A 21,023-nucleotide genomic window follows, 5' to 3' on the forward strand; every position below is an offset into this window, starting at 1 on the left:
AAGTATTTCAATTCAGCAGTAGCCGCAGGCTCAAAAGGTTGTAGAGTAAGTTTCTCCAACACAAAATTGAGGTCCCAAGCAGGAGTAGGAGCTCTACGTGGGGGTCTTATATTCTTTGCCCCTCTAAGAAATTGCTTGAACAAAGGATGAGAAAACAATGGTGGGTCACAATCATAGTGAGCTGAAATCGCTGCAGCATGAATCTTAATGGAAGAGAAAGACAAACCTTTGTCCAATAACTCAGTAAGATACTGAAGAGCCACACTCAAATTAGGCTCAGAAACCTCCAAATCCTTTGCTGCCCTCCAAAATAAAAATCTCTTCCATTTTTCTGCGTACACTTTCCTTGTACTAGGTCTTCTGGCTTCCATAATCACATTCAAAACTTGTTGAGGAAGCTGAGACCTGCTGTGTTTCAAAACAGAATATGCCAGGCTGTTAGATGAAGAGAGTGAAGCTTGACATTGAGTAGATGACCGTCCCTCTGAGACAATAGGTGCGGAATCAAAGGCAAAGGCCATGGAGGCTTCCTTACCAGACTCCTCAGTAATGGGTACCAGTGTTGCCGAGGCCAATCTGGAGCTATTAAAATCATCCTTGGCTTGTCTTGTCTGACCTTTAGGAGTACCTTTGGGAGGAGAGGCAGAGGTGGAAAGGCATACACATGAAGATTTTTCCAACTGAAAGAAAGAGCATCCACTTTCCAAGCTGTGTGATGAAACCTTTTCGTGCAAAACTTTGGCAGCTGGTGGTTTAGTGGAGAAGCGAACAGATCTATGTCTGGAGTTCCCCATGACACTGTCAATTTTCAAATACATGAAGATCCAGTTTTCACTGTGGGGATCCATGATTTGCCTGCTTAACACATCTGCTAAGGAGTTCTGTGCTCCGGCAGAAACCTTGCCTGAAGATTTAGTTGCAAGCTGAGCGCAGTCTCCCACAAAATCATTGCTTGCCTGCATAGAGGATAAGAATGAGTTCCCCCTTGTTTGTTGATGTACCACATGACAGTTGTGTTGTCTGTTAGAATCAACACCTGCCCTGGAAGAAGTAAATCCTTGAAAGCCATTAATGCAAACTGGACTGCTAACATCTCCTTCATGTTGATATGTAGATGCTGTAGTCTGGCAGGCCACTTGTCTTGTATCCACTTTCCATTCAGATGAGCTCCCCAAGCTATGTCTGAGGCATCTGTCGTAAGAATTTGACTCGCCTCTGGCCGGGTCACAGAGAGTCCCTTGTTTAGGTGACATTCCTGAGCCCACCACAAAAATTCCCTTTGAATGCAAGGTATTATTTGAATGACAGTGTCCAAATCCTGGCAGTGCTGTGTCCATACATTTTTGAGATACCATTGCAGCTTCCTCATATGCAGTTTGGCATTTGGAAGCACCAGAATACAAGATGCCTTCCGCCAGAGCATCCACCTTAGACTTCAATTGTGAAAGGAGATAATTTTGGTATTTTAACATGTGGAACTGGCAATTCAAAGCCCTCATGGCTAAAGTGGAAGAAGTATACACCTTCTTTCCCCATCTATCCAACGCCCTTGCCTCTTTATCAGGAGGAACAGGATTTTTAACAACAGAAGCCTTAACACCTTTAGGCCCCTGAGAAACGGTTTCTGGGTCTGCCCTAGGACTCTTAAAAAGATACTTATGAGCTTCAGGCACCCTATAATACCTATCCGGTTTAACTGGGGCAGGAGGCAAAGAATCAGGGTTCAGGGAAGCCTCTGCAAAACATCTTCCACCACATCCAGAACAGGAGGTATAGCCAAAGGCCTATGCTGGGGTAAAACCAAAAATTCCCTTAGCCTTTTCCTGGAATCAGAAAAATCTTGACCTTCCCATTTAAAATGCTCCCTCATGGAATGAAGAGTCTCTGAAAAAGAAAAATCCTCAGGAGGAGAAGCCGAAGGAGTAGAATCATCTACATCAGAATCAGAATAAGGAGGATACTCCTGCAAGTCTTCAGTCAAGACTCAGAAGCCTCCGAACACTGCTCAAAACTCTCAAGCTCAGGTTCCACCCTAGGCCTCTTATCAGGAGGGGGCATAGAACCTCTAATCATAGTAATCAAATCTTCTGCCATTTTAAGCATATGTTTCTTAGGCAGAGACCCTGAAGAACTAGGAGAAACCCCCACTGAAGTTAAACCTGGCCTGCCTCTCGAAGAAGCCTTGGAAACAGAAGGGGAGGGCCTAACCACCTTAGGAAGGGAGGGGAGAACAGCTACCTGAGAAGCCCCCTCAGCCTGGCCTACCTCCTGAGAGGAAACATCCTGTAACAGTAAAGTCTCTCCCTGAGACTGCAAAGAGACTTCTGGCAGAACCTCCGGCTCCACCGAGCCCTCTAAAGAACCGACGTCCGGGACAGACGGTTCTTCCAACCTAGGCTTTGCTGCTTTGTCCTTGCGCTTTTTTGACGAAGCGGGCGTCGGAGCATCCGACGGCATTTTATAATTACAACGCTTCCCAAAAACTAACCTGGCACAGTCTAGCCTTCTCTTAATAGTGCGTTTGTTAAATCTAGCACAAGAGCGACATCCAACAACGTCGTGCTCAGGCCCTAAGCAAGGTATACACAAGGTATGGTAATCCCTATGAGGTATCTGCTTCCCACAAGAAATACAATTATTCACTTTTTCTGACATCCGTTAAATACTGAGGCAAGAAAAACCAAAATATTCCCAACGGGTACTTAGCCAACTTTGATTCGGTCTGAAACTCCGACTTCAGAAAATTTCAGAACGCCAACCTGCACTCGCAAAACTGCTTCTGCATCGGACCATGCGGCAAAAAAGACTGAGGATATGACGTCGGTCATGCGCATTTGTACCCTGACGTCCTGACGTCAGACTAATGCGCCCTGACCGACGTCAGCCTTATACTTTGGTATTCGGGCCGACTGGGACAGCGGACTACCCAAGTGTTAGGACTGCAGCAATGTGGGATGAAGAACATCTGCTGCATTTTGTGTTGAGAGGGGACACAAAGAGACTGCAGTAAGGTTAACCCCATTTGAGAAAGATCATGTTTGCCATTGACTGGTTCAGAGACCACTCATGAGGCACCAGTAAAACTCTGCTGAGCCTGTTTGCTAGGATGTTGTACTCCACCGGAATGTGGATTGCAGTCTGGAAGGGGTTGGTAGAGATCGCCCATTGCCACATACTCATTGCTTCTTGACACAGAGGGTAAGAGCTGGTTCCTCCTTGTTTGGTGATGTACTACACTACTGACATACTGTCCTTTTGTATCACAATTGTCCCTAGAGGAAGAAAGCTGTGTAGTGCTTGCAATGCTAGAAGGACTGCTCTCATCTCTTGGACATTGATACAAAATTTGGTCTCCTATGATGTTCACATGCCTTGGACTGTCAGACCCAGAAAATGCCCCCACCTCAGCTGGGAGGCATCCGTGGTGAACGTGGCATTTTTGTGGGGGGGGGGGGGGAGTGGCATCCTAGACTGACTTCCGGGGAATGAAGCCACCAGAGGAGGGAGTCTTTGCACACTTGTGATAGCCTGATCGGATGGTTTAATGGGTGTTGGTGTAGCGACCACTGGACTGATAACGTCCATTGCAGAATTCTCATGTGTAATCGTGCTGTAGGCAACAGGGTATCGTGGCAGCCATGGAACCCAGAGCCTTGAGTACTAAGCTTGCCGGAGGAACTGGTATTTCCAAAATCTGTCTGATATGCAACGTTAAATTTGAAATCGTGTCTGGAGTCAGGCAGGCCAAAGTTTTGGTTGTGTCCAAATGCACTCCTATAAAATCTACAGTTTGAACAAATTGCAACTGTGATTTCTTCATGGTGATTGCTAGGCTAAGAGTGGGAACTAATTGTAACATTGCTGGAGTGGTTAGAAGCCAGTCGTCCAAGTAAGGAAACACATGGAATCCCTGCAGTCTGAGGTGAGCTGCTACTACTGCCATGCATTTGGTGGACATATATAACAGCATATAAAAATTAACCAAGTCGTAGTTTATTCAGGCTTGAATAAACTATGACTTGGTTAATTTTCATATGCTCATCGTGCTTCGTTTTGCCTTTAAGTATTTGAGTCTTCTGTTATGTTACTAAATAAGTTACAGAACAGTCACAGTTCACGTTACAAAGACTGCACTACCATATGTTAAGTGACAAACATGCTGCCATACTGTGTGACTAAGTGACTGAAACAATACATTAGGACAATCAGGAGGAGGTAGAAAAATGGATGAGGTTCTTTAGGGTTTGCAAAGTATGGAAGGGAGGCAATACTGGGAAAAGACTAGCTATATATGTAGTTTAAGATGTAATGAGAAGAACAGGAAAAGATGGAATTGAAAATTATCTGGCAGACATTCTCGCAGCAAAAAGAAAGGGTAGATGGGTAGGGGGGATGAACCTAAATCAATGATGGAAGTGAAGGAAGCACTGAATTTTCAAACTACACAGCTTTTGACATCAATAGATATTACTGAACACTTAACATTTAACAGATTTTCTGTGAAAGGTGTAATTAGAGAATCTCTGCATGTAGACTGTGCAAGACCATGTTGACTTGTAAGGTACAGCGGAATCCGAACCGTACATATTTAAATCTATTCACATTATTCCCCTTTTCATTCATTTTATGAGGCACTCTTCCATTTATTTAGCAAAATTTCCTTTGGAATATAATGAGCCTTGTCCCAGTTTAAGTAATATTATAATCCAAATGCCCGACTAAGGAGATCAGGTATTAGTGTCCATCACGAGAAAAAAATTTTTGGCCAAGTGGCTACAGCAATTTGATGTGATTGAAAGAATAAATGCAAGGTTCACAAGCTGAAAAAGAGCGGCAATCCATCAAAATGATATACTGAAGCCATGGAAAGAAGTAGAAATAGAAAGTACGGTGGTTCGTTTCGCAAGGTGAAGTTCACGTCAGAGAGCAGAAAATCTACTTGTAATTTAGGCAAAGGAATCCTTTTAAAAAAAACAAAGCAGGCAATATGAGAATATTTATGAAGAAACAAATGAGTATTTTCAGGTATGGATGTGAGAAATAAACATAACACAGAGACAACACCGGCGGTAAAGGTTAGGCTGAAACCTTAGCCAGAGTCACAGAAACCATTAGTTAGAAAAGATGTTCAAAAGGTGCTCAGACTGAGTGATAAGAGTCACAGAGTGAGTGAAGCAGCCCGGCAATGCTACTTATTAAGTCTGATAGAGGTATGAGATTCTGATAGGACTTTAGGACACTGAAAATTATTTCAAAGTTTACTACCCCAGAGTTTGGAGATGCGAGACAGAGAACTGAAAATGGCACCAGTCCAGACACCACTCCCTAGTTTAAAAAAGTCCTCACTGACAGAAAATTTAGAATTAAAATAACATACTCCCTAAAAGAATATGTACCTATTATGACAGGTGTATTACAAGAATCCCTACTTCCCCCTTTTCTTCTCCATATTCATTAACAAACTTCCTTGTGACCTTTCCCCATTTCCTCCTCACCCTCTAAGCTGATAACACTTGCATTTGCCAGTCAAGTCATTCCCATACCACAATTCAATCCCAACTCTAGTCTGACTTGCATGAGCTCCACCAATGGCTCATAAACTATAATAAATCATCCCGATAAGGTAACATACTTCACCAGCTAGTGTCCTACATCTTTAATGATTGCAAAATGACTGGAAACTGAGTAAAGAAAAAAAAAACAATCATAACTGACATCCATTTTGCCAAACGGTATAATCCTACACATACTGAGAGAGAGAGAGACTTCTATGACTTTAACCTGGTTCTCCTTCTTTGCTTTGCAGCTTTGCAGTGTCTTTATATATGGTCTCTTTCTGTTAGAGTATTACAACAGACACCACTGTTCTTTAGTGAGGTAAGGAAGTGGTGAGGAAGAATAATGTTAAAGCATGCATGTACACACTTCAACAATCACATAGTCATGCTTGCAAGCACGTGCGCACACACACACACACACACACACACACACACACACACACACACACACACACATAGCTACATGTATGCACATCTGTACACACACACGCATAGCCGGCCTTAGGCATAGGCCAACTAGGCGGCCGCCTAGGGAGCCGCTGTAGTAGGGGCGCTTTTCCAGTATTTATTTGGTGTAGGTAGACTAGGATGGGGGCACCAAAGTGGTGTGGTGGGGGTGCCGTGGAGCCTTTTTGCCTAGGGCACCAGTTGACCTAAGGCCGCTCCTGCACACACGCTCACATCTCCTTTCACCACGCTGATTCAAGGACTTCCTCCAAATTAAATGTTTGTAACTCGCAGTATAAGTTGTTTGGAAGAAAACAGATATTGTGCTGAGTTTCATTGGGGTGTGTACCATTCACCAATGCAGAGATTAATTTACAACGATATTAAAGTTGGGATTGATGATGATGTTAACAGGGACTATTATCCACGCTTTGAGTCAAATTTGAATTCATCTAATGGTCTTTTCTTAAAGTGCAACTGCAGATTAAAGATGCGAAGATAGACTCATTTGACAAAACTATGACTAGTCTTTTACAACATAATGTGTAATGCAGCATTACTTTAAAATGCAATCATGAAATTGCTTTACAGGACATTAAAAAGATTATGAAATGTAAGCACTTTATTTACAGGCATGAAAATAAACACCGAGTTACATGGCTGATCAGCACCGTTGGTATGTCTTGACATTTAGGAACTGTAATCTTAAAAGTGATTCCTAAACTGACAGAAAGGTATTATGCAAATGAGTTGGATCAGAGTTTGGATGCATATTTAATTAGATGGTGAGTGTTCCCTTGTTGAATGGACTAGAGAAAACAGTGGATGTTATAATCAATTGATAAGGGTATCCAAACTAGCATTCAAGCAATGCATGAGTGAATTAGGTGAAAAAAACAGCCTTCAACTAAACTGAAAACTGCAAAATGAAGTGAAATGTGACGTAAAGTGAAATTTAATTACATTTCTAATGCCTGGGATCAAATGTTAGAGAAGAAAAACTTACCTAAAAACAGAAAAAAAGTTGATGTTATCCTGTAGTTGTCCTTTAAAGTCTGCAAATATATAGTACAGATCAGGGCTAGCAGCTATATACGGCAAGTCAGAGTCTACAGTTACACAATATACACGTCAGGTACAAAGTGCAGTCCAGGCCCAACAGCTTCCCAGTACAAATGATGTATGCAGTTACACTGTGCAAAGAAGGTCTTCACAGTGTAACTCAGTCTGCAGTTACATAATACAAAATAAGGCCTATAGATGCATACTACAGATAAGGGCCAGCAAAAACACAGCAATAATAAAGGCCGTCAACTACACAATGCAAAACAGCACCTACAGTTCTACCCTGTTAACAAAGGTCAGCAGCTCCAGACAGCAAATCACAGCTTACAGTTACACCTGACTAAAAAATGTCTGCAACTGCATAGTGTGAACTAGTGCCTACAGTTACACCTTACTAATAAATGTCTGAGCCTGCATGGTGTAAATCAGTGTAGACAGTTACACCTTACTAATAAATGTCTGCACCTGCACGGTGTGAATCAGTGCATACAGTTCCACCTTACTAATAAATCTCTGCACCTGCATGGTGTGAATCAATGCCAACAGTTGGACCTTACTAATAAATGTCTGCACCTGCATGGTGCGAATCAGTGCATGCAGCTACACCTTACTAATAAATGTCTGTGCCTTCACGGTGTGAACCAGTGCATGCAGTTACACCTTATTAATAAATGTCTGTACCTGCATTGTGTGAACCGGTGCATAGAGTTACACACTGCTAACAAAGGTCTGCAACTACGGGGCGCAAACCACAGCATACATTTATGCAAGACTAACAGAGGTCTGCAACTGCACAGTGCAAAACAGTAAGTACACTTACATCTTGCTCTCGATGGTCTGCAAATACAGAGTGCAAACCACAGCATACAGTTACACCTGACTAATAGATCTCTCCACCTAAGCAATGCAAGTTAGTGCATGCTGTCACACCTTGCTAACAAAGGACTACATTATGCAAACCACAGCATACAGTTATACCTTACGAATAAAGGTCTGCAACTGGACAGTGCAAACCAATACACACAGATACATACTGCTAACAAAGGTCTACAGCTACAGAGTGCAAACCACAGTTATACCTGACTAATAAAGGTCTGAAACTGGACAATGCGAATCAGTGCATATTGGTAAACCCTGCTAACAAAGATCTAAAGCTACATACTGAAAATTAGTACTTGTAGCTACACAACAAAACGCTGGCTTGTCGCTACACAGTGTGAACCGCATTCTGCAGCTACACAATTCAAATCGGGACCCACAGCTACACAGAATAAATCACAGTCTGCAGCTTCGGAGTGCAAATCAAGGTCAATCACTTGTACTGCCATGTCTTTAATACTAAATAAGGCACTAATATTTCTGGCAGGACATAAGTTTCACTGCTAAATCATATTTTGTTCTTTGCTCTTACCTGAGGTGGTGCAAGCAGTGTTCCCAAAAGTCGGCTCCGCAAGCTGGATGAGCTGATTTTCTCCTCTTCCTGAACTGCTGATCGATGTGAGTCCTGGATTAAATCCAGCGCATGAATTTTCAGCTGTGTAAGGCCCTGGAATACAGAAGAGTGTAGACAAAATTTATATAAATACATTATGCTACTGATTAAAAAACTCTGAGCCACAACAGTAGTTTAAGTCAAGTTGAATGAAATGCTTTAGCAAAAACACTTTATACTGAACAAATGAAATAATCAAAATAATGATATTTAACACAAAGAGCAGTAAGTCAAAAGTTGCAATTAATTATCATAGTACTAATTGACAATTTAAATAGGAAACAAAAACGTGGGCAACACTGTGGTGTAGTGGTTATCATTGCTGCTTCACAGTACTTAGTTCTCAGGTTTGAGTTGCTGCTTGCCTCCTCTCTGGAGTCTGCACATCATCCCTTTGTTCATGTAGGTTTCTGTACAGGTCTATGGTTTCCTCTCACATCCCAAGGATAAAGGGCAGGTGATGGCGAGGTTCTAAACTGTCCATAGATGTCATGCTGTGGATGTGCGTGTGTGTGTCTGTGCGCATGCACATTTACATAAACAAAATGTGTGATTAATCGGTATATATTACAACGATAAAGAAAATCCAAAATAAATATAAAATACAACATATTTAAAGCTGATCACTTTCTAATACTTCAACTTTAGCTAGTTACTGTGCAACAACTTTAATACTTAAAAAAACTAATTACTATTTAACAATTAACTTGGCAATCATGAAATGAGACCAAGGTTTTCATAATCCCAGGCAAAAATCAATCACTTTATAACAATATGTCACTGATGACAATGCTGTAAAAAAGCTATGTTCATAGTTAACAGACTCTCATATAGGAATAAAACACAAATGTTTCAGTTGTATGCATACGAAAAATAGCAGCTTCTCCAATCCCAGACTACATCTGCCAAGTAGAAAAGTACTGACAAATTACAAAGTAGTAAAATCACCATGATGACGAAGCTGAAATTCACACGAAATTAGTTTCTATATATTAAAATCAGGTTTTGCCCTCTGAAGAGAAACTCAAAGACACTTGAAGGGACACAGGAAACACTCCAAAGTACAGAAGTAACTGCACATTCTGTACCTGCAGTACTTACGTATATAACTTTCAAGGACTGGAAAACAGCTGCTCTGTACTTGAGTGCTGTAGTGAATTAAACTGCCATATAAACAAAATTATGCTGTCTTTAAAAAAACGTTGGCCATACAATAAAAATGAAGACATAAGCAAACTAAATAAACATGATACAAACTGCAAAACAATGTTATTAAAACAGACACTTCTACAAAATTCCAAGTAATTAAAAAATAAATAAAACAGGGACTAAACAAATGACCAGAGCAATCAGCTGCCATCACTTTCAAACCTAAAAAGAAATAAAACGGTCAAACAGAAAACAATTTTATAGATTAAAAAGTAGGTACAGCTCAATGGTATGTGCATTACTGTTAACTTGCGCAATTCAAAACACAACAAATGTCCAATACAATATGTTGTACTGAGAAAACCACTTATATTTTCTACCTGTGGTGTTCTGTGCAATTGAGCTAACCAGGTCAGCAATGTGTGTGCAACCCAGTGGCTGTCACCATGTCATTGTAGATTAATGCAAATATTTCCAGCACAGAACACCATAGGTAGAAAATATAAGTGGTTTGCTCAGTACAACATGATTGTTAAGCAACCATATTGTATTGGACATTTGTGAAAGATCACACAAATATGTAAAACCCTGGCTTCCCTTTTTTATAAGGCAATCAGCTCTTTGGGATCTTTTTGGAGCACACAATCTAGTCAATAGCACAATCTAGTCAATATCAGCACACTTCATACAGATTACAAACTGCACATCTGTACAGCTGTCTGAACTGAGAGGTGTTTGAATCCTTTAGGTAAGAGACAAACAATGAATTAAAAGCAAGGAATGTGTACAAATACAGAATACATAATTGTCTTAATTTTCATCTTTCTGGTGAAGTGATATAGAGCAACCATAAGTGTCAGTCACTGAACACCTTTAGCTACCTTGTGCTTAATGCTACAATTCTGTCAGACCTAGATTTGTTAATATGTAAACAGAGAATGTTTAGGGACTAGGGGGTCTACCTCTATCACAAATTATTTTGTCCAGGTCTGACAGTAACTGCAAAGTTAGTAAGTGTAAAACAGTAAAAGAAGTATGTTATCTCACACTTTCACAAACATCTGATGACATAACATACTGATAAATATTATACTGGAAAGATAAATATTATACTGGAAAAAGAGTTTAGAAATTATAAACAAATTGATAATGTATCTTATGCATATTTGATTCACAACTTAGACAATTTACATTACACACACACAAAGATAAACATACCAAAGTATTTATTTTAAGGTAGATGGGCTTTTTTTGGTCAGCTGTCTTCTTAAACCTGAAAACATCAAAATATTATGAACAGGGTAGAAACTGCAAAAACATTATGGATGTTGGGACAGGGGATACAGGGAAGACCTGGTGTGGACAGTGGGTTAAAGGAATAGGTGCAGAAGCAAAATGTGCTGTGACGGATGACCAGCTGCATGCAGTAGAGTAGGGGAGGGGAAGGAAAAACAGTAGTTGCCAATGCAAGTACATTTCTACACATTACAGCACGTCAGCTTTTGACACGTATAGCCTACGTTCATATTCTTCAAAACTGCAGATTACACTGCCTTGGGTGATTAAGAATATGAACCACATGTTTTCAACTTGATGAGTAAAAAAAAGTCTACCTGATTTTAAAACATTTTTGCTTAAGCAATTAATTTCATATGCACAGCTACAGAATGGGGATAGTTCTGCAAAGTCTGTTGCAAGTGTTGCAAAAAGAAAAAAAATTTACACAAAGTTATACCAGCAGTTTAGCAATGTCAGCTGTACACTGCATGAGGACTAATAACTGCAGATGGTACCGGGTAACCCAAGTAATATGCAGCACATATTAAAACTGTTATCATACACATTGTTGTGGCAATGCAGTATAGAGCAGACCCTCTGGGTAGAATGTGGATTACTGTAACAGAGGATGCATCGGAGCAAGACAAATAACAGGTTTTATAATTTGAAAACTATGTTCACAGTACAATTCAGATCAATTTAGCAAAACAAAATGGGAGTGCAATGAAAGCCAACAAACATTAGTTCAGATAATGCACCATGTTCAAACAGTGAGATTGCCCAAGATGCAGCTGTCTCAAAGCTGACTACATTAAGCTTTGCATGCCTACATGGGGAAGGGTCCAACCCCAAATACAGCAACATGTATTAAATCGTTTTTTTTTTTTACAGTTTGTAGCACTGCAGATTTGGACTGGCTGCTGTAGCAAGAAGCAACATTTGAGTACATATGCCTTTCAGACCATCATAGTAAACCCACAAAAAATGCATTAAAGTAAATGTGATTAAAGGAGTGAAAGGTGTTACGACCTACAGAAGAAGGACATAAAGAGTGCAGCACTGATTGTTGTGGTCATAAAAGTAAGTACAACACTTTCAGGAAAAATGTCCTTACAGCAACTTCCAAAAGGAATTAAAAAATATTATACAATGCCTCCCCTAAAACGTGCACGCTGATTGTCAGCCCAACCAGCGTGCCCGTTGTAAATCCCTCAATATACTAACGGAAAAAGGTCCGGTCGCCCGGACTTTTTCCGTTAGTATAAAACACTGTCTCGCTATGTTAAGAGAGTTTAACATAGCGACACAGGTTTAAAAAAAGCAACGGAGATCTCCGTTGCTTTTTTTAAAGCTGTCTCGCTATGTTAAACTCCTTTAACATAGCGACACAGTGTGTATAAAGCAACGGAGATCTTGCAATCTCCGTTGCTTTTTTTTTAAGCTGTCTCGCTATATTAAATGGGTTTAACATAGCGAGACAGCTTTAAAATAAGTAACGGAGATATCCGTTGCTTATTTTAAAGCTGTCTCGCTATGTTAAACCCATTTAACATAGTGAAACAGTAAAAAAAAAGCAACGGAGATCTTGCGTTCTCCGTTGCTTTTGCCCATAGTTCTGATGTACTGCGCAGGCGCGCAGTACATCAGAACTGCCGCAGAATACCAGACAGCTGCGGAAGGGCAGTAAACAGGCATTATACAATGCCATTATTTAAGAAAAGTAATTATTTCTTTTCTTAAATAATGTCATTGTATAATAGTAATAACCCACTTCTGGGTGTGGTAATGCTGGATTTACCACGGTTGGCTTTGTTTGGTCCCTCGGGCTTCGCCCTTGGGACCAAACCACGCCAACCGTGGGTAAATCCAGCATTACCCACACCCAGGCATGGGTTATTGCTATATGAAATCACTAAATACTCACTTTTTATCCAAAGAAATTTATTATTTTGTTAATTCTAGGTCTGTCATGCTGGACTATGCCTTGATTTAAATATCCTGTATACTACTAGGCACTTAATGTCTGTCTGTTAAGACAATACTTTTTCAAATGGAATACAAAAAATTGCATTGTGTAAAAAATAAATGACTGAATGTATTACATTCTCTAGTCTTTTTCTGTTTACAGCATCTCCTCCACGTTGGGTTTCCTTACTGATGACAATACACTTCAGGTCAGGATCTATTATGGATGGCCCATATGGATCCAGAAGAGGCACAATATGGTAGTGCAATGATGGTTTGATATCTACAAGAAATTCTCGAAGCTTCTCCACCCTTTGTGCATATGGTTGGATCAGTTCCTTCAATATCTTGTCTGGAATAAAAAGAACAAAGTATTAGAATCCATCTTTTTATATTAAAATGATCTTACTACAGATTATAATTTTAACCAGCATATATTAAAATGAAATATATATACTAAATATACTTCAATACAACCATTTATTCTGTATAATCTATAGTTTGTAATTATGAATTGTTTTTGCCTGCCAATTGAAAAGTATAGTATTCATTCATACATATATCCATTCTTTGAATTTCCATTTAATCAAATTCAGGGTTGCAGGGGGGCCAGAGTCCATCCTACTTCTCACTGGGTACATATCGGATATCAATGGATAGGGTGCTAGTTCATTACACACATACACAAACAGCATGCAAAACCTTTTGAAAATTTGGAAGATCACAAAATTACCTACTGTATGTTTTTATGATTTGGGAAGAAATTAAAGCACCCAGATAAAACCAATATCAGCATGCAGGCTCAAAATATACTATTCTTTAATACAATATTAAATTTTCCAGTCTTTCGATAGATAAAAACTACAGAAATGTTTTTAAACATGTTACTTATGCTATTCAGGGTCATGAAGGAAGGTCTGGAGAGTATGCAGTTTGAGGTGATGACACTGGCATCTTTCCTGTTTGCAAATGATGTTCCATTAACCTCAAGTAACTGTGATGTACAGTTAGGATGAAAGTTAGTATCTCCAACTCAAGAGATCATGGTTTTGTCCCAGAAAAGAGTGGCCTGCCCTCTGCTGAAGGTGGAAGCAGCTACCTCAGGTGCAGAACTTTATGCATTGTGGAGTCTTCTTCATGAGGGAAGGCAGAGGGGGATTGGCATACTGAAAAGCAAAGTGGTAGAGAGGCAGTAGTACTGCAGCAACTAAAACTGTGGTGCTGAAGAAACGGCAGAATCTGAGGACAAAGCTCTCAATTCACTGGTCAGTTATATCCCCATCCTCAGCTACAGTCACGACCTTTAGGTAGAGACTAAGAGGAAACAGAGTGTGAAAATTAGCAGAAGTAAGATTCCTTTGCAGCAACAGGCGATTTCACTCTTTGTGACAAAGTGAGCAGCAGGCATTCCTGGAGCAACTCAGTAAGGTGGTGCTACAAAAAACCGACTGTTTCAAGTAAGAATCATCTCAGAAATGTTAGGATTCAGCAATGATTTCAGTAAACAGCTAACCTTATCACAAATTATTGTACTGGGATGGGTTCTGGCAGTACAGCATAAACAATGTCAACCCTTCAGCATCTCACACCCAACTGCCCAACAGATTAACACTCACAGTGCATTAAGGTATAAACTTGTTCTTAAATGAGCAATGTCACACGACTGCATTAAAAAAGAAAATGTATTACATACATATCTACAATAAAAACACACAGACAGACAGACAGACAGACACACACACACACACACACACACACACACACACACACACACACACACACACACACACATTTAGCAGCTTCAATTCACTTTTCACTATAATCATGAAATACATCAATTCCTCCTATATGCTGAGGGGGAATAAGATGAGGGGGTTTGGCTACCTTACGAGGTTAACTCCTAGAGATTTCCAATGGAGGTGCATCACACACAGATCACTAGGAGGAGGCTTTGGGGCACACCCAGGACAACTGGAAGGAATTATATCACTCAGGAAGTTTAGGAACTCCTGTGGTACCCACAAGAAGAACTGGCATCTGTTGCTATGGACACAGAAGTCTGGTCTGGCCTGGCTAGCTTGTTACCACTGCAATGCTAATCAGTGCAAGCAGTTTAAGGAACAGAGAAAGAAATAAAAAGCATTTAGAAAAATACTACTCAATATGAAGTTACTCCCAAATTAAAGCTAGAGAACTTAGATGACAGACACAAAGAAGATGAAGACAGGGCTAAAAGTTAATCTTCAGTGAAAGCATGTAAGCTGTTTTTCAGAAAAGGAAAGAATAGACAGCAATCAGTGTAAGTGTTGGGGGAATACTGGCTGTAACAAGTATTTTAACACAGTTAACTTTTAGTTATGTACTTACCATAACTTTAGATGTTTGGGATCCATCTCGCCTACATTCTGTACTGATGGACTCGGAGCCGATCCCTCGGCTCCGACTCGGCACGCTATGCTATAGAGTGAGGCCTCTTATCGGCTGAGCTATTTCTTATCCCAGGATGCACCACCACTAATCCCCCAGATCTTGTTTGTCTGCATTCATGCGCACATGCACAACTTGTTTATATAACATTGTTAGATGTTTCAAGATGAAACAGCAGGATTCGGACCTTCTGATATCCTCTGATCTCCAAGGAAGGGGGAAGGAGGGTGGGTTATTAGGAATGTAGGCGAGATGGATCCCAAACATCTAAAGTTATGGTAAGTACATAACTAAAAGATGTTATGTGATCCTATCTCGCCTACATTCTGTACTGATGGGACAGCGTCCCTAGCACCTAAATCCCGGGTGGCTCATTGGAAAACACTCCTGAGCACTGTGGAACCAAATGAAGCTCATCCTCTAGATGCCACATCCAATTTGTAGTGGGAAATGAAAGTGTGGGAAGACCATGTAGCCACAGCACAAATGTCACTAATGGCAAGCTTAGAATGAAATGCTATCGAAGTAGCCATAGCCCTTGTAGAATGAGCTTTGACAGAGGTGGTAAGCTCTTTGTTAGAATAAGAATAAACTTGAGTAATACAGTCCCTGATCCATTTGGCAATAGTGACCTTTGTGACAGCTTTGCCCAATTTATTGTCTGCAAAGGATACAAACAACTGATCTGTTTTCCTTGTTTGTTTGGTCCTGTCTAAATAAAAACGCAACTGCCTGTGGACATCTAGTGTGTGGAATATGAATTCCGCTTTGTTAGAATATTTTGGAAAAAGACTGGAAGTTCTAATGATTGTTGTAGGCAGAAACTGGAACAAACTTTAGGGACAAAGGAAGGATTTGGCCTGAGAGATACTCTGTCTTTGTGAAAAACCAAGTACGGAGGTTTTACAGACAAAGCTTGAAGCTCTGAAACTCTTCTGGCAGAAGTAATCGCCACCAGAAAAGCAGTCTTCCACGATAGAAATTTTAGATCACATGTAGCTGCCGGTTCAAAGGGGAGGAAGTTAAGGCGTAACACCACATCGAGATCCCATGGAGGAGCAGGATGAGAAATCGGAGGTCTTAACAGCGCAGCACCTTTCAAGAAGGTCTTACACAATCTGTTGCTCATTAAAGGTGGGTTTATAGATTCGTGAAAATTGGAAATCGCTGCCAATTGAACCTTGATGGTAGAGACTGAAGAGCCTTGATTGAAAAGAGAAGTTAAAAATTTTAGTACTTCTGCAACGGGAATAGAGATGGGATCCAGGCCCCGGAGTTGAGCCCAAATAGCAAATCTTTTCCATTTGCTAGAATACAGTTTCTTTGTAGCAGACTTATGGGCCGAAGATAATATGTGTACAACCTCTGGATTCAATGTATGACTCCTGACTATAGTCGGAAGAGGAGGAGCCAAGCCGTCAATTTTAAGGTGTGCAGGGACTGGTGGAATAGTCTCGACTGATGAACCAAAAGGTCTGGGATCTGATCCAGGAACCATGGACCTTCCAGAGCATATTTCCGAAGATAGGGAAACCATACTTGACGAGGCCAGTAAGGAGCAACTAAGATCATTTTGCTCCCCAAGAGAGATGCCTTTTGGATCACCCTGGGAAGGAGAGGAGCTGGGGGGAAGGCATAAAGCAAGCCGGTGGGCCAAGGACGGGCTAGTGCGTCCATGGGGCTCTTCTCCGGAGCCGGGGTTAGGGAGAAGAATTCTTTGCACTTCGCATTTCATGGAGTCGCGAAGAGGTCGCAACACGGAACTCCCCATTTGCTGAAAATCTGACTTGCAACTGTCATGTTCAGAGACTATTCGTGAGGAGAGAGGATGGTTCTGCTCAGTCTGTCGGCTATCACATTGGACTTGCCCGGGATATGAGTAGCCACTAGAAAGCGTTTGGTCGAGACTGCCCATTCCCAGACTCTCATGGCCTCTCTGCAAAGAGGATAGGATCTGGTCCCTCCCTGTTTGTTCAGGTACCAGACAACTGACATGTTGTCTGAGTGAACGGCAATTACGCCCTGGGGAAGGTAATCGTGAAGGGCTTGAAGGGACAGAAGCACTGCCCTCATTTCTAGGATGTTGATATGAAGTGGGGTCTCTTCTGGGTGCCATTTTCCTTGGACTGACCTGCCCAGGGAATGCCCCCCCACCCCATCTGGGAGGGTGTCCGTGGTCAAAGTGGCCGCAGGAGGAGGTGGAACAAAGGGTCGTCCCTGATCCAAATTGGAGGGCACTAGCCACCAGCGAAGGTCCTGTTTGCATGTTTCCGTGATCCATATGAGGTGATTGAGAGGGAGTTCCTGAAAGGACCACTGAGCTGAAAGAAGCCACTGGAGAATTCTCATGTGCAACCTTGCCAAGGGGACTAGAAGAACTGTGGCGGACATGGATCCCAATAGCTGCAGGACCATTCTGGCTGGGGCTTTGGACCTGGGAAGTAAGGCTCGAACTTGAGTCTGTATGGTTTGTATTCTGTCTGTAGGTAGATAGACCCGCATTCGGTTTGAGTCTATCTCTACCCCTATGAATCTTATTCGTTGAGATGGCAGCAACACAGACTTTGGCCAATTGAAGGTGATTCCAAGGGAATTGCCCAGTGATATAGTGGCTTGTAGGCTCGCAGTAGTAGATGCTTGGAGGTGGCAGTTAGGAGCCAGTCGTCTAGATACGGAAACACCTGGAATCCTAGACTTCTCAGGTGAGCAGTCACGACTGCCAAGCACTTGGTGAACACCCTGGGGCTGTGGTGAGACCAAAGGGCAGCGCGCTGAACTGAAAATGACTGCCTCCTAGGCTGAAGAGCAGATGTCTCCTGGACGCTTGATGTACCATGATATGGTAATAAGCGTCCTTGAGATCTATGGAGCACATCCAAACACCTTTCTCCAGCAATGGGAGAATGGTTTGTAGGGTGACCATTCGGAACTTGGACTTTCTGACTGAACAGTTTAGAATGCTGAGGTCCAAAATGGGCCTCAAGTCCCCGGTCTTTTTTGGCACCAAAAAGAATCTTGAGTAAGTCCCTAATCCGATCTGGTCTGCGGGACCGGTTGGATGATTCCTTTGCAGCAGCTTTGAAACTTCTGAGGCTGCAGTATCCCGTTGACTGGGTGGCGGGTCCGGGATTTTTTTGGACTGAGGTGGAGAGTGAGAGAAAGGGATGGTGTAACCTCCGGCGATAATTCGAAGCACCCATCAGTCCTGAGTGATACCTTCCCAGGCTTTTAGGTGCTTCGAGAAACGACCCCCGACTGGCTCCGGAGCTGCACAGTCGGGCAATCCCTCAGGGACTGTGAAAGGCTGAAGAGCCACGAAAGGACTCGCGGTCTCCAGTGTTGCGAGGGCCTCTGCCGCCTCTGGGACGGCGTCTTCTGGAAGAATTTCCCCCTCCTGCCTCTGGAAGGGGATCCTCCTGCTGAGAGGGGTAAGGCTTCTGAGATCTACGGAACCACATTTTCCCTCCTCTTTTAGCCTTGGGATAAGGCCGAAAGGGAGTGGAAAATCATGCCCCTACGGCAGTCAGAGTCTTACCCTCCTGTTCGCAGCGGGTCAGTGTGTCCTTTACCTTGGGTCCAAACAGGGAGGACCCATCAAAGGGGGCGTCGGCAAAGGAAGACAAAGGCCTCCGCGAAATGACACAGGCGGAGCCAGGCTTGTCTCCGTAGAGCAATGCCTGTACCCGCCGCTCTACTCGCCCCTTCGGCCGCATATGAAATGAGCCTCATGGACGAGTTTGAAATGGACGACAATGTAGCCAGCTGAGAGCCAACCGTCTGGGCCAGCTCCTCAGGCAGGTTACCCAAGAGGGTATCGGATAGTTCTTTAATCAGATCCCTCTGAAATCTAGTAAAGTGCGTAAGGTAGTTCAAGGACCTTAATGTAAAGGCCGCAGAACTTAGGGTGCTCTTTCCGTACCGATCCATGCTCCTAGACTCCTTATTAGGAGGATGGACGGACGTTGAAGCCTCTGCTACATCTTGCTGGGTAGCAGATGCCACCACCAAAGCATCTACAGCCACACCTTTAGTTAGAAACTCTTTTTCAGGGGGTGCCGAGAGGAACTTATTCGGACGAGCAGGCACCGGTTCCACAGAGTCTGGGTGTTCCCACGCCCTTCGACAGATCAAATCCAAGAGCTCGTCAAAGGGCGGAGACACCCAGGAGGCGGAGGGCTGAGCCCCGAAGGCCTTAAGGAACACCGACTCATCAGCAGAAGGAGGTTTGGACTGCCAGCCGCCTCGTTGTTTAAGGGCTTCCAGGATGTCTGCAAAGGAGACATCATCTGAGGACGACTTAGGGGACCCCTCTGCATCATCGAGATCAGTGTCTGATGTAAGAGACTCATCAGGGGAGTCAACGTGCTTCCTCTTGCACGATCTTTTCCTGGGGGGTTCTTCCGAAGAGGCTTCAGAAGGACCTCCAGGAGGGGGGGAAACCCCAGTGGGGGTAACCTCAGGCCCCGGGGCTCCGCTGTCTAAGGACAGGGGGACTGCCAAAGACCCAGTCTCGGTATGCAGGGAAGGAGCTGGGGAGACCGTGGAGGTAGCCAAAGATGATTTGGCTAACGCACTCCTCACAGCCCTGAAGGCAGGACCACCAGAATCCTGGGAGGGTCCCACCTCCGTGGCCACGACAGTAGACGGCACCCCCGCAGCCGACGCACCGAGAGGAAGGCTTGGGACTGAAAACATCAGTCCCGAAGCATCCCCCCGGGGCCGACGGAAGAAGTCCGCGTACCGAACTCCGACCCAAGAGCCGGAGTTGGAGTAAGGGTCAGGCCCGACCCTAAAACCTCCACCGGTTCCACCAGCACCGGCTCCAACGGTGCCGTGGCTGTTGGAGGAGGAACCATTGTAGCAAGGTGGACCATCGGCTCCGAAGCTGAATGGGCTGGAGCCGAAACTAACTTTTGGAACACCGGAGACTGGAAGAGTCTTAGGAGCACCCTGTCGATGTCCGAATCAGACATCTTGGATGATCTGGACGATACCGAACGGGTCCGAACCGATTTCTCCATTGGCTCCAAAGGACTAGGGGACCGGCTCCGAATGGATTCTATAACTATCGGCTCCGAGGGAGATCTCAAGGCAATTTCCCTCAGTGCGGATAAGGACTTCGGCTCCAAAGGGGAAGAGTCTGAGCCGGCAACCCTCATCGGCTCTAATATCAGTGGAGCCGATGAAGATGACCCGCCTCTCGATGCCCCAGTCCTCGGCTCCGAAACCAGAGGGGTCGAGACTGGAGGCATCGAGGCAGACCATTCCGCCCTCGGCTCCGAAGTCCGTGGAGCCGATGGAGAAGTCTGCCTAGGTTTTTTGGCAGTCGGTTCCGACTGACTGGTCGGAGCCGACGCTTTCTTCTTTTCTGAAGGAGAGGGAGACGAAGATAAAGCCTCCTCGAAGGATGGCTTGATTAACCCCTTAAGGATTAATTTGTTTTTCCTCTCCTGGAGGACCCTTGATGAGAAGGCGTGACACACGTTACATGATTCTTGTAGGTGCTTGGCGCCTAAACAGTAAACGCACGAGGAGTGGTCGTCCATTATGGACATCTTAAAACCACACCTTGTGCATTTTTTAAACCCGGAGGGTTTATGCTCTTTTGACATGACTAAAGAGAAAAAACACAGCTAACTAGA

General features: G+C 43.1%; 1 protein-coding gene across 1 annotated transcript in view; it reads right to left on the reverse strand.

Annotated features, from left to right (window-relative positions):
- Window positions 1-21,023, reverse strand: part of COASY (Coenzyme A synthase) — a 570,022-nt gene that overhangs the window by 331,751 nt on the left and 217,248 nt on the right. The window contains exons 3-4 of the mRNA XM_044054708.1: window positions 13,092-13,306; window positions 8,482-8,616 (exon numbers count right to left, since the gene is read on the reverse strand). Of these exons, the coding sequence (XP_043910643.1) occupies window positions 8,482-8,616; window positions 13,092-13,306 (350 nt within the window). The remainder of the gene's footprint in view (window positions 1-8,481; window positions 8,617-13,091; window positions 13,307-21,023) is intronic.

Source organism: Protopterus annectens, chromosome 13.part0 (assembly GCF_019279795.1).
Source record: "Protopterus annectens isolate FY-2018-M chromosome 13.part0, PAN1.0, whole genome shotgun sequence".
Lineage (NCBI taxonomy): Eukaryota > Metazoa > Chordata > Ceratodontiformes > Protopteridae > Protopterus > Protopterus annectens.